This window comes from Eulemur rufifrons, chromosome 7 (genome assembly GCF_041146395.1).
Source record: "Eulemur rufifrons isolate Redbay chromosome 7, OSU_ERuf_1, whole genome shotgun sequence".
Taxonomy (NCBI): Eukaryota; Metazoa; Chordata; class Mammalia; order Primates; family Lemuridae; genus Eulemur; species Eulemur rufifrons.
Genome location: NC_090989.1, coordinates 5,735,356 through 5,748,351, shown reverse-complemented (window position 1 = coordinate 5,748,351; position 12,996 = coordinate 5,735,356). Strand labels below are relative to the sequence as shown.

General features: G+C 49.0%; 1 protein-coding gene across 1 annotated transcript in view; it reads left to right on the top strand.

The window, feature by feature from the left end:
• Nucleotides 1–6,191: 6,191 nt before the first annotated feature.
• Nucleotides 6,192–12,996, top strand: part of PCP4 (Purkinje cell protein 4) — a 56,990-nt gene continuing 50,185 nt past the window's right edge. The window contains exon 1 of the mRNA XM_069472270.1: nt 6,192–6,264. Within this exon, the coding sequence (XP_069328371.1) occupies nt 6,256–6,264 (9 nt within the window). The 5' untranslated portion in view covers nt 6,192–6,255. The remainder of the gene's footprint in view (nt 6,265–12,996) is intronic.

The following is a 12,996-nucleotide window of genomic DNA, read 5'->3' as shown; positions in this document are numbered from 1 at the left end:
CAAGTCAGACCCGGACCTTTGCACTCACTGCAATCACTGCACCCACCTTGCTTTTGGTGGTTGCCTGTGCCACCTGGCCTCTCGTATTTCTGGATCCTCCCACGCCCATTGCTATCGGAGATCCTGGCTCTGTAATGGCTTCCCCTGGCCTGTGGGGGATGGACACCGCCAAGGTGCTCCATGGTGCTGGGGCCCCTCTCGGCAGCACATTCCTTTTGCTTGGTAAAGGTGATGCCCTCACTGCATTTTTCCAGGCTTCCATGCCCTCTCCTCTTATCTTAGCCTTTGTTCCCCAGGGCCACCTGTTGCCATTGCAGTTCTGGCATCGCTGGAACTCAGTCCATGTGGGACACCACTTTCTCCACCCATCCCAGCAGCTTGTTGGGACTGCTCCAGGGGTCTGTCCCAGAGCGTCAAGTCCTGTGTCATAGGATAGTTTTCCCATATCAATGAATGTTCCCCTGTCCGGCTTTATTTTCTGCTCTCACTTGTGTCTTCCTGCCTTGATCTGAGGCTCAGAATCTCTCAGCACAGGCTCCGGCCAGTGTGCGTGGGCCAAGCCGTGCAGCTCCCTTGGGACAGCGCTTTTCTTCCCTCATGGGGCTCTGCACTCCTCCCACCAGCTTGTGGGGTGATTTGAGCCTTGTCATGAGTTCAGCGGTGGCGAGGGGAGGTGGAGCATGTCATGGGATAGGCGTATATCGCCTCTCCAGGCAGAAGCCCCTGTGACGTCTTCAAGCACCAGCGGCTGAGCCTTCGGCAGGGAGGAGGCGGCCAGTCCCCCGGACCCTGCCGGGATCGGAGAAGCCAAGGTCTCCAAGCTCATCCACCCCGACTCAGGATCCATTTCCCCTCCAGCCAGACCCTGACCTTGGCATAGCGCACCTGCTGGTGCTGAGAGTGTAGCCTGGCCTGGGGCTCCGCCGCACTCAGGATTAATCCCTGGGCCTTTCTTCAGCTCCGTCTGCCTGCAGCCTGCAGGAAACGACAGTCTTCCTTTTTAATATGCTGCCCAAGTGGCCCTGGTGTCATCCTTAGCCTTGAACTCCTGCTTGCTCACCCCCAGCCTTGCTTTCTTTCTGTCCCCAGCAGCAGCCATCCCACGCCATTGTCCTTATAATTATCTTCCCCACACATTTCTTGCAGGTCTGACACGTGGCTCCCAGGTGACCCAGCTCTGAGCCCCGTGCCAAGGTCTGCTCTCTCCTGCTGCTCCTGAAGTGACTGTGCCGGGTCAGCTCACCTGGAAGCAGACTCTGGGGCGAGAGTGGAACGCAGGATGACGAAATGCCTTGGAATCACCCGTGTGGGGGAGAAAGGGGCAGGATGGGGCAGAGGGAGAGTTTAGGCCTTGATTCAGGCAGAACAACGTCTCTCTTGGTCTCATAGGAAGATTTGGAGCCGGGATGGATGATCCTAAAGAGTTGTTCCAAATTGGGGAAGGGGGCCAGAGCTTTATTGGATGTTGCCCGCCCTCTGCATGGCGCCGTGACGTGGGTGGGGCAGCTCCCTTTGGCAGAGAACAATCTCCTTGGGGGGATGAACCGAGAGTGCCACCACGGCCCTCTTGCAGCCGAGAGAATGAGCACCTCAGCCCCAGAGTGGAGGATTGGGGTGGCCTGACACACTGTGCCCTGCAGAAGCCAGCCAGCTGCTGTCCAGATGTGTAGTTCAGGACGCCAAAACAGAGCACTGTGGACGGAATGGTAAACAACAGAAACTTAACCATCTCACGGTTATGGAGGCTGGAAGTCCAAGGTCAAGGTACCAGCAGGTTGGTTCCTCCTGAGACCTCTCCCGGTGGCTTACAGATGGCGTCTTCTCAGGGTTGTCCCTCTGCAGGTGTCCGTGTCCTCATCTCCTCTTGTGCGGTCACCAGTCATAATGGACGGGGGCCCACCTTTGAGACCTCATTTAATCTTGACCTCTTTAAAGGCCCTATGTGCAAATGCAGTCGCGGTGGGGGTCAGGGCTTCAGCATACGGATTTTGGGGAAACTTGATTTAGTCCTCAGCACCAGACAGGCGGGCTGGCTCTGCAGACAGCAGCATCGATCTGGAATCTTGGAAACAATTGCTGGAGAGTGAATTGGATGAGTTCACCTGTGTAGAAAGTGGGGACAGGGAAAATAATTAGGGACTCAACAAAGCACAAATCTGAAAGCTGTCAGGCTGCAGAGAGTCGGAAGTCCTATCAGGGGGCCCGCAATGCGGCCTTCTGCGCCTGGCGGCGGCTCTTTGAACGCAAACACTCGCTGGCTGACCTTTCCATCAGAGAGAGGCCGGCGCGGGCGACAGCAGGCTCTGCGGGAGAGCCAGACAGTCCTCGGCAGCGGGGCAGGCCTGGGCACTTAATTGGGCTGGAAGGGACTGCGGGTTATACAGTGACCTTTTCATCAGTGAACAGTTTCAACCTTAAGAATAGCAGCAGCTTCAGGTAAGACTGCGGCACTAAGCAGATGAGACAGACCGAAGTCCGCAGAACAATGGCAGGTGGATTTTACCTGCCCACGACTGTCTCCCAAATCAGTCCCTCTCTTCTATTGGCTGGGGCCTTCTGAAGGGAAGGGTCACCTTGCCTGGTGTCAGGATGATATGGAAAGTCACATACAAAGAACATAAGGTATTTTAGATGAGAGAGAGACAGGGAGAGAGGGAGAGAGAGAAAGAGAGAGGGAGAGAGACAGGGAGGGAGGTAGAGAGCGGGAGAGAGACACAGAGGGCGAGTGTGCGCACAAGCTCGAGCAGACCGAGTTTTCAGTAACTTCCAAGAAATGACAACACATCCACAGGTTATCCCAGTGGCTGATGGACAGCAGCCTCAGCATGTAGGAGAGACGGGGCAGGGCAGGGAGGGGGTAGAACAGCAGCTGCGCCGTCTTATTTGCTAAAACCCAGGACAGCCCACAGTCTAATAGTCCTGTTAATCAATTTTTTTTTTCCCCTTCAAAAAGGCAGTGAAACCCAACCATCTAGGTTTGAAACAGATTCTTTTGCCATAAATTGTTTTTAACATTTTCAAAAGCTGGATTAAAATTTGACAGCATAGAGATTTTTGAAATACCTTTTTTTTTTGTTTTTTCATTTTCAAGAGAGAAAATTCTTACATGTTGGCTTTCAAGCAAAACTAATTTCATGGAACAAAAGAGCTTCTTTCTTACAGCAGCATTCACGCTTAGTAACCACCAGGATATTTATTTATTCAGAAGGAGTCCTGGCTGCCAGTTCGGAGCCGGGCGCTGTGCCAGGTCCGGGCAGTGAAGGACCAGGCGGGGTGGTGTGGCCTGGCCTCCCCTCGCCACAGGCTTACAGCGCAGGAGGCGAGAGATGAGACTTCAGTAAACAAGTGTGCACATTAATGCATCATTAAAACAAATAACTCCTTCCAGGAGGGGCTTATAGAATTATGTTGCATGTCCACATGGGTGGCTAGAACCAGGGTAGCCTGCTGGCTCCAGAGCTACGTCACATCCAGCAGGTGAGCTGCGGGATAGAATCTGCAGGGGAGATTCAAGTTCAAGGCAGCAGGAAAGGAGTTGGGACGTCAAAGAGAGGACCCTCTGGGTCCACGCATTAGGGCACGCCATGCTGAGGCCGGGGGCTGCGTAGACACCCAGAGCTATATTTGGCATCTGGTTGGGGAGCAGCGGAGGCAGAGAGAGGGGGAGCCTACCCATGATCTGGGCCAGTCTCCGTCCATGCTGAAGTAAGACTGCACCATGCGTGCACGTGGCGGGCGCCAGGGGCTTCGAGCCTGAAACAGCAAAGGCAGGAAATGAAGCAGGAGGTGGGTTCTTTTTAAAAGCCTCCACAGCCCTGAGATTGTACAGAAATGATGCATTTGGTAGGAAAGTCTGACGGAAGACAGTAGGTCATCAGTGCATAGTGTCCCCATAAATCATCCCGAAGACAGCCTGGCCCAACTCTGCTCCTGCTAGCAGGATCACACTTCCAAGAAGATGAAAATAATATGTCCCTATTACATACATTTTTTCCATAAATTATGGAGCCACATGTCTGTATTTTAATTCAGCCAGGCTGATGTGTTCCCTGCGATCTACTATATGAAGCTGCAGCTCTCATTCTCCTGAAGTTCCTCCAAAATTTATTTCCCAGCTCAATATATTGAGTGTTTATATTTTTGCTTAGGTTGGCAACATAATATTTTTGTATCCCCGGTGACGGAGATGGACACTGAGAGGTGGTGAGCCTTCGCTCTCACTCTGAGGACTGAGGTTCTATGAGCTTCTGGTTTGAGATTCCATCCACTAGGTGATGCCGTGTTTGGCTAATCTGAGGAAAGTCGTGTGATGGGTGCGTTGAAGCTGTTTAACTAGGACTGATGTCTGTGTATAAATGGCCAAGCAGAGCCTAAAAGGAGGCAGGAGGAGGGAGCCTGGAAAGTTCGGAGGGAGCGTGTGTGCATGTATGGGCGTGTGTGCACCTGTGTGTGTCCTTTGGCTGCTTTAAGCAGTGATTCCCAAACTTGACTGCTTATCAGAACCACACGGAAGGGTTTCATGCCACACATTCACTGTCCTTGACCTTGGGGCTCCTGAGAAGAGCTCCAGGTAGTCTTCGCAATCCTTGGTCTGGTGGCTGGTCTTGTTGAGGCACTACTGTCCCGAGAGAACCCGTGGGGCCAGGAGCTGTGGTCCGAGGGCCACCTGTCAGGAGATGACGGAAGGTGTGCCCAGGCCAGAGAGCCGGTGAAGCTCACCACCAGCACAGCCTGCAAAACCACATGCAGGGCCATGCGGGGGCTGCCACCGGGAGACCTTGTCCTCCACCTTGAGGCTCTGGGTGCCCCAAACCCCCACAAGACAAGTGTCCCCTGGGGGACGGTGTGCTCTGCTCCTCAGAAATTATAGGTTTCTCTCAGTATGGGCAAGCAAGCTCCCCTTCCTCCTGTCTGTTATATGTCACATGTGGTGCTGTGGTCCCAGCTCCTGACCTTGGCCTTCCTCCTCCTCTTCTTCTTCCTCGGCCTCCCACTTCTAACTACCTGGGGAACCCTGAGGACCCCTGCCTGGCCTTTGCAGCTGTGAAACCGGGCAATGAGAGGGTAAGGAGCAGGCTGCCTTTGTCAGCTTGCAAGTGACTCTCGTGGTCAGGAGAGTTTATACATATATGCACATACAATGCATATGCACATTATACATGCATATAATATGTGCAATGTTCATTTCTGTTGCTCTGTGAAATATGAGTTATTTTCTAATAACTCATCTACCAAACTTCCCATTGAAAGAGCTTGTCTGTAGACAGACCCCATGTCAAGTGGCTGTAAGTTAAGAGGACTTGTTCCCACCGGCAGCCACAGGAAAGGCTCTGTCCTACTACTTTGTGCCCACACTCCTGTCCGTGCTGCGTGGCCAAGGGCTCCCAGCCGATGCCCATTTGGGGACGTGTAGCCTTTACTCACTCTCCGAGCTGGACCCGAGGAGGGCTTCAGTGTGGGCTGCAGTCCAGGGCAGGAAGGCGCAGGGGCGCCGAGGCGAGGAGAGAAGAGGGTTGCCGTGCTGGGATCAGGGGGCCCTGCCGCGCAGGGAGAAGACGGGCGCTGGGGAAGGCGTCGGGGGCACTGGGATCGGGGCAGGGGGCCTTTGGCCAGATGGAAGCGAGTCCCCTTCCCCGCGCTGGTGTGGCCGTGACAGCTCGCACGACTCAGGCGGAGGGGCTGCTCCCCTCTCTTGTCAAAATCGTGGACTCCAAATCCTAGTCCCTCCGCTCTTTACAAGCAGGCTGCGGTCGCAGGCTGCGGTCGGGAGAAGGAGCAGGAATGACAAAGGGAAGGGAAAGCAGCTCCTGGGAAAACCAGGAGGGACAGGAGCGTTTTCAGAGCCTCCCGTTCATAGAGAAACAAAGCCCCTTTCCACGGACACAGGAAAAGCATTTTTATCTGTGTAAATCCTGTACGCCTTGAAAAAACTGCACGGGGGCCTCCCTGTGATGATCTTTGTCCCTCTGACTTTTACTTTTGCTTTTTCTTTAATCTGGCGCTTCCTCCTGTCCCTGGCGGAGTCGGGAGCAGGGACCGAGCGCGCTGTCCTTCTCTGCGCCACCAGGTGGCGCCTGGCGCCCTCCGATGCCGGCCGGGCCTCCAGACAGGTGAGTGGCTCTCATTGGCTCTCGGGAGGCGTGATGCCACCAGGCAGCTCTTTTTAAGAGAAAAGCCAGGACCGGTGCAGCAGCGACCCCTGAGCAGCGCTCTCTGTGCCGAGCGGCGGGACCCAGCTGTTGAGTTCGAGCCAACATGAGCGAGGTGAGTGACTCCGCTTGCAGAGGCAAACTTGGGAGCGAGGGCTGCACGGGTGGTCTCAGACTTGTGGGGCTGAAGACCAGATTAATCCTGTCATTATTTGCTTGCAGGACTGATGCTGTTGATAGATTGGTTTGCATGGCAAGTGCAGAAATGCACTTGAATAGCAAGTGCAACTTTTAAAATTAGCCTTAGAAAGGGATTCATTGTTTGCAGCTGATCTAATTGTGACTTTGAAAAGTGCTTTGGGTTTTAGACCTCAGAGGAGAAAGCCGATTGTTCTATTCTCTCCTGAAGATTTGTGCCCCTTCCAGCCCTGGTGTCTTCACGCTTCCTTTGATGCCACCTTTCAGGATGTGAGCAGGCAGGTGGTCGTCTGCGGCAAGCAGGCCCCCGCAGGGAAGGGGAAGGTGGGAGAGGGCTTGCAATTGGGCGGCATTTCGTGGCCCCGCCGTGCAGAAGCGTCGCCTGTACAAACTCCATCTGCAGTTAATCAGAGCAGGGGAAGAAATGCAAACAAATGGGAAAAATCTGCGTGCAGAGATAGGTGTCTCTAAGTCGGGAGGTAGTGTTGGCAGAAGAGGAGCCACAATTTCAAATCAAAAGTCACTTCTCTGAATATATTGCTACAAAATATGTTTTGTTGGGGAAAACTGATAGCTCATTTATTTTCTTTCTCTTCTGTGAGGTAGATTTGGGGTTATTTACCACCATCCTCTCATTCAACTCTATAATCGAGCCAAATACATTTTTATTTCCTCTTGGTTGGCACTTCAAATAATTACTTTTAAAATTTTTTTATCTTCTCTTTCTTTTTTTTCTTTTGACAGATGGGTGATCTTTTTTTGGAAGTCTAGAGTAAAATTAATAGCTTAGAAATAAAATGCCTCCTCACTTCTTTTATCTCTCTGATGGGTGACTTTTGGTATCAACATGGCAGGAAGAAGGGCAAAGCGCCATAAAACTTAAGAACGAGATCTGGGGCTGAGCCCAGGGCTTGAGGTGGGAAGAAGGCGAATGCGGGGTGGAAGACCGGGCGTCTCCTGACAACACCACGGACAGAAACTGCAGCAGCACGGACATGTGCCTAATGGTCTGCGTGCTGACCCTGTCACCAACTTTGAGCCTCCCGACAACTCTGTGCACTAGGCTGCATTATTTTTCCCAATTGACAGATGGGGAAACTGAGGCACGGAGCCATGAACTAACTGGTTCAAGGTCACCAGCTAGTGAGCAGCAGAGCCAGGACTTGGGTTGCAATGCTGGGTGATCAACCGCCAGGTGGATCTCGATGTCCAGATGTGTATGGGATTTTCTGAACAGCTGGGTGCCAGAGAGAGGGCAGGGAGAGTGTGTGGGGGGGGAGGAGTAGGAAGCTGAGATATAGGGTGATGAGGACGAGGCCTCCGTTTCTCACGTGCTTGGGTGAGGGGCTTTCTGCTGGACGCTGCAGAGGTTTCAGAAGCTGCTGTGTTTGTGTCAGCTCACCTTGCTTGCAACAAGAAGGGGATGGCCTTGGAAATGGTTTTCTTTACTTACAACTTAACAGTTTCCTATAGAAGAAGGACTTGGAAACCAGCATAGCCCTGGGAGCCCCCTTTCTTGGGTCAAGGTAGCTACCTGGGATTCTGGCCCAGTGACCCCATCTCTTGCCGAGGCTCCTGTACAGCTGTGCTTGTGAGCTTTCCAGGGTGCTCAGCTGGGTTGGGTTCGCTTAACTGTGTGGGTCTCCAGGGAAAGAGCGTGTCCCAGAGCTCACCCGTGATTAGGGTCACAGCCTCGTTCCTGCTGAACGTGTAATTAGGGCAGCTCGGCAGTTGCCGCCCCACCCCGGCGTTGGACACGTGTGCAGGCTGTTGCGGGAGCTCTGGCCTTAGTGCCTTTAATGAGCATAAAAGCCCACAAGACGCAGATCCCTCCCCGGGCTCCCTCCTGCACCGTCTCCCCCTCGCATCACATGCCGCCCCCTTCTCCCCACCCGCGTGGCCACCACTCCTGGCTGATCTCCAAGTCCCTGGGTGTGTGTTCCTTGGAGAGCAGGAATTTGTCCTTTGACTAAAACTTAAATCTGCTTAAGGCATTTAATAAAGTGGAACACAAGCTCCTTTCTAGGTGGAGAACTGAATTACCCTCCTGTCCCCAGCCCCTGAAAAGTTTTCTTTAGTTGGGTGAATTAAATGTGGCTTCTAGTTTTTTTTTTAAATAACTCTCAGGCGGGAATGGATTTTAGATGATCACTTGCTTGCTCGTGTGACTAATTACCAAGGGGCCAGAGCAATGGACTTTGTCAGACGTCCCTCTGACCTCAGGATTTCTCTGGGTCTGGTGGGCAAGTAGCTCCTGCTGCAGCCTTCGGGGCTTAGAGCCCGCTGCAGCCCCCAAGCTCGCTAGGTGCTGCTCCAGCCCGTGCAGGGGCCAGGCTGGGCAGAGAGGACCTCAATAGCGCAGTGCTCCCTGGGGTCGGCTCTGCTCTGTGCTGCTGGGCCTCCCAGCCTTCAAGGGGAAGGCCTTGAGCTGGCTTTACAAACTGGGCAACTTTACAACACGATGTCTCTTCCGTCCCCTGCAGCAACACTTTTTAGGGGGAATGGCGTGATTGAAAGGAGCAGCGAGGAAAGTCAAGTCCAAATTTAAGGCAATGTGAGAGAGTGGAGGTGGTCTGCGGGGGTGTCTCATTTACATTTCAGTATTAAAGTATGTCACATGTGCCTGGAGCAATGTATGAGATGAACTAGAAGATGATTTAGCAGGGATCAAAATGCAGGCTTAAGAATATTAGCCGGATCAGAAATCCTAACCTCCACGGCCCGAGTTTACGAAATGCATTCTGCTCTCTCCCCATCGACCTCATCGTACACAGGAAAAAAGGCTCCCTTTGTTTAGTGACTTAAGAAAGAGTCCCAGGAACAATGACAGTCAGTCCCATGTTCCTGTTTAGGTGTCTGTTTTTAAGTTGCCTTTGAAAGGAGCTCATTTAGGAGAGCTAGGAGCAAGAGTTTAATGCATGCAGGCAAACATCTGGAGAGTCAGTTTAAAACAGGACACACCATCACCTTGCTTGGGAAGGGTGTGGGGAGATGTTCCCAGTTACATAATCAATTGACAGCTATTAATTAGGCTTGAGACCCCTTTGGGAAAAGTCTCCTCCTAACCCCAAATTTCACTGTCATGGGCTTTCTTCTTGCTTTGGCTTGGATGGGTTGCAACTCGGTGCCAGGGGTATGGGTCTTTCCTTCACGTAGCCTTTGCCATAGTGAAAGGAGTGTGCCATCAAAGGTATGGTTTGAACAACACCAAGGACATTCAAGGGCAAATCTTCAGATACATGTCTATCCTTAGCGCTGAGACAAAATATACTGTCTGTTTAATTTATTGTATGCATGAAAACATACAGTGATCTCTAAGGAAACAAGAAAACAGTGAATGATACTGTTCTGGGCAGAGATTTCCAAGGGGAGGCTATATACACTTAAATCTTGGGGTGGGGGTACAGAAGAGACATAAATTTTAAAACGATATTTGTCAATTGATCAAAAAATATCATACAACATTGATTTGGGGCTTACATAGTTAGCCATCATGGTAACCCAGTGGAAAGACAAATGATACAATGAAACAGTCCTAAGATGAGAATGATCATAGTTTTGTGCTTCTGATGATGTAATAGTAAACCAAAACAGATGCTAATGGATGGGTGGTTAGATTTGTAAGGAACTGTATATTCTAGCCTAGTGTTGAGCACAGATTCTGGGGGTAGCCGCATAATATCTGGAGTTTGCAACTGGCCGCAAAGGTCTAGCAACAGGTCAAATGACAATTCAATTTCTTATGTAATTTTAACTTCATTTGGGGGTGTACCTGCAGCAAAGATGTAGAAAGATCCAGGAAGATCTATTTGGCTTTGTTGAACCACACAATGCCAACACTCTCTGCTCTAACTGGGAATAGTAAGCCTAGACAGATACCAATCACAACTTGAGTTTAAAGTTTGACTTTTCCTAACAGGGAAGAGGCCAAAATTAAGCATGAAAATGTGTTTTCTGGGCCAATGATTGTAAGGGATTACAATAAAATTTATTTCCCTGATCCTGTATTTCATTAACTAATGCTGTGGCTTTAAAAAGTTTCAGTTTTTCTCTTTTGAATGCTAAGAATGACAGAATGCAAGATGGATTTTTTTTTCAGAAAGAAAATAAATGACTCACAATTGATTTTACTAAGGGTTTACTGGAGTAGTGAGATCGAGAGGAAGAGAAAACAAGGATTTTTGTAATGGAAAGTCCCTTGTATTTATGATGAATGCATTCTCTGCATTATTTTTTAAAATTCCAATTTCTGCTCTCGGTGCTTCATGAGAGATGTTATCATAGGTGGAAGACATCACAATTTGTCTGCGGTCCTGCTGTTCTTAGTCCACTTGGCACACTGCACTATCTGGCACGCAAATGATACCATCAGCCCAAGCCTGGGGCTTCTCATTAATTCAGAATGACTTTCCAGAAAGGGCTTCATGCTGGAGGAAAAGAAGGGTTTTAGGGGAGGCACACACACAGGTTTGTTGCTATTATATCCCACTGCTGTTTTTATAAAAAACCCTGTAAAGATCATGCTGTTAAGGCCTTATAGGTTGCATGTTGCTAATTAGGAGAGCTCTGCCTAGACTGAATTTCCTGACAGGGACAATTCTATGTCATCCACTAGGCCTGGCTGCTGGTTTGGCACTCGGTAAATGTCCAGTTACTGAATGAATCAACAGACTGTGGGGTGTGGATTTATGAGTTCATGTAACCAGTGGTCTAAACGTTGAGACCTGTGGTTGGGACACCTTGGGAGAGGACGCGTTTTGTCTTTCGTTCTCCACTCCTGGTTTGGAACCTGCGTTTGCCATTTCAGTCCTTTTAAGTGGGTAATAGGTGTATTGTTAGATACACAAAATAAATGCTCCCATGACAGTGAAAGAAAATGAGAAAAAATGGGAAGAATCTCAACAGAGAGAACTCTTGACATTTGGGAAAATGTCAGAGAAAATATGAGAACGGAGCGAGGGCCGCAGAACCCTAATACCCTGTGTTGCGGTGTTGTCTCCGTTGAGACCACCTGGCTTCAGATAAGTTCAATGGAACTCAAATAAAAGGGACGGGGGCCAGAGAGGCAGAGCCTGTGAGTACCTGGAAACCTGGTTTGCGGTATTGAAATAGAAAACCAATTTGAGTGTGACCAGAGGAGAATAAGAAAGAGTCTAAGCAGATCTTTAGTAAGTTAGCTCCTACTTCCGAATCTCAAGCAGCCTAGTTGTAAATTCCGGCATATTGTTGAAGGTAAAATCTATCTAGCACACAGAAAACAAGTCGTATATATAAATATCTTAATGATCATTTAAAAATTAATTATCAATGACATATGCATATTATTAATATTAATCACAATACATTTCGTATTAATTTATATTTGAATATTTAACTATTTTAATTCATTTGTACTTGAAACAGCAATGTATGAGAATTCATATGCAAAGAGGAATTGACGCAAATTTGTTCTCCTGTGGAGACAGAGATTGAATCGCGCATCTCCGCCCCTGCACAGTCGGATAGGATCTCTGCTTCCCTGTAAATGCCAGGCATAAACTGTTTACCATCCTTCTTCCAATCTTTGAAACGAAGTGAAGGATAGACAATGAATAAACACTTTCCATTCACTTGGGTATAGGTGCCTTTTGGGTACAGACGCGAGAATGTCTGACAGGTCATTGTTTTGTGCCACAAGCAAAGGCAGGTTCCATGCCTATCAATAGCTTAGTCCTGTAATCTCAACATCTTTTTCTGGGCTCTTTTACATAAAACAATTCAGCATGAGTTACACATTCCAGGCATCTATCTGCTCGTATCTGCCTTGCAAATAGCTCTAAATTTATGCTTCAGAATCTCACTGAATTACTTCTCATTCCATTTCTGAAAGGGAAACGCTTGGCTGTATTTGTGGCATTGCTAGTGGAAAAATCAATCACCCACTAAACGCCATTATTTTGCATTTTACTCTTAACCTGCCATTTCATAAATAAAAGGAAGACAAATGAGCCTCATAAAGCAGGAGGGTAATCATCCACAAATTGAACAGCTAAGGGAAAGGAAGCAAAACGTGTGAACTGTTCAAACCGTTCAAATGAGGCAATTTTCCTAGCAAAGGAACTAGAACAGAGGGCAAGGAAGCCCCTTTGCTCTGCGAGGTTTCTGCCCTCGGTTTTAGGGCAGTCTTGGACTTGGACAATACTAAAGTGTCTCTAGTCAAACACACTTTGGACTTCTGTCCAGTAGTCTGAAAGATGTGTCTTTTGAAAGTTAAATATTGTTTATTACTATTTGGTAGCTAAATTGTGATCTGGATTGGTTTTAGATTGCACTGTGTGTGGTGATACAATCCAAATCTATCGTAAAGTGGCACAACAGAAGAAATGGTCATCTGTCCCCATAGCATCACACCTGTAGCTTGGCCAATAATCTAATGAAGTGACTAGTTATTTTAATTTTATATTACCCCTGAAAAGAGGACCCCAGAGGTTGGCAATACCCATTAACAGTTTGTCTTAATCAAATAAAAGTAAAAATATAACAAGGAAGTATGTTCTCCCTTTCTCAAAGATCATTTTGTTTAAACAAATACAAGTATCTGTTTGTCACGTGGCTAAGTTTCAATATTAAGAAAGTTAATTAAGAGATTGCACCTGTTTTACAGTTTAAG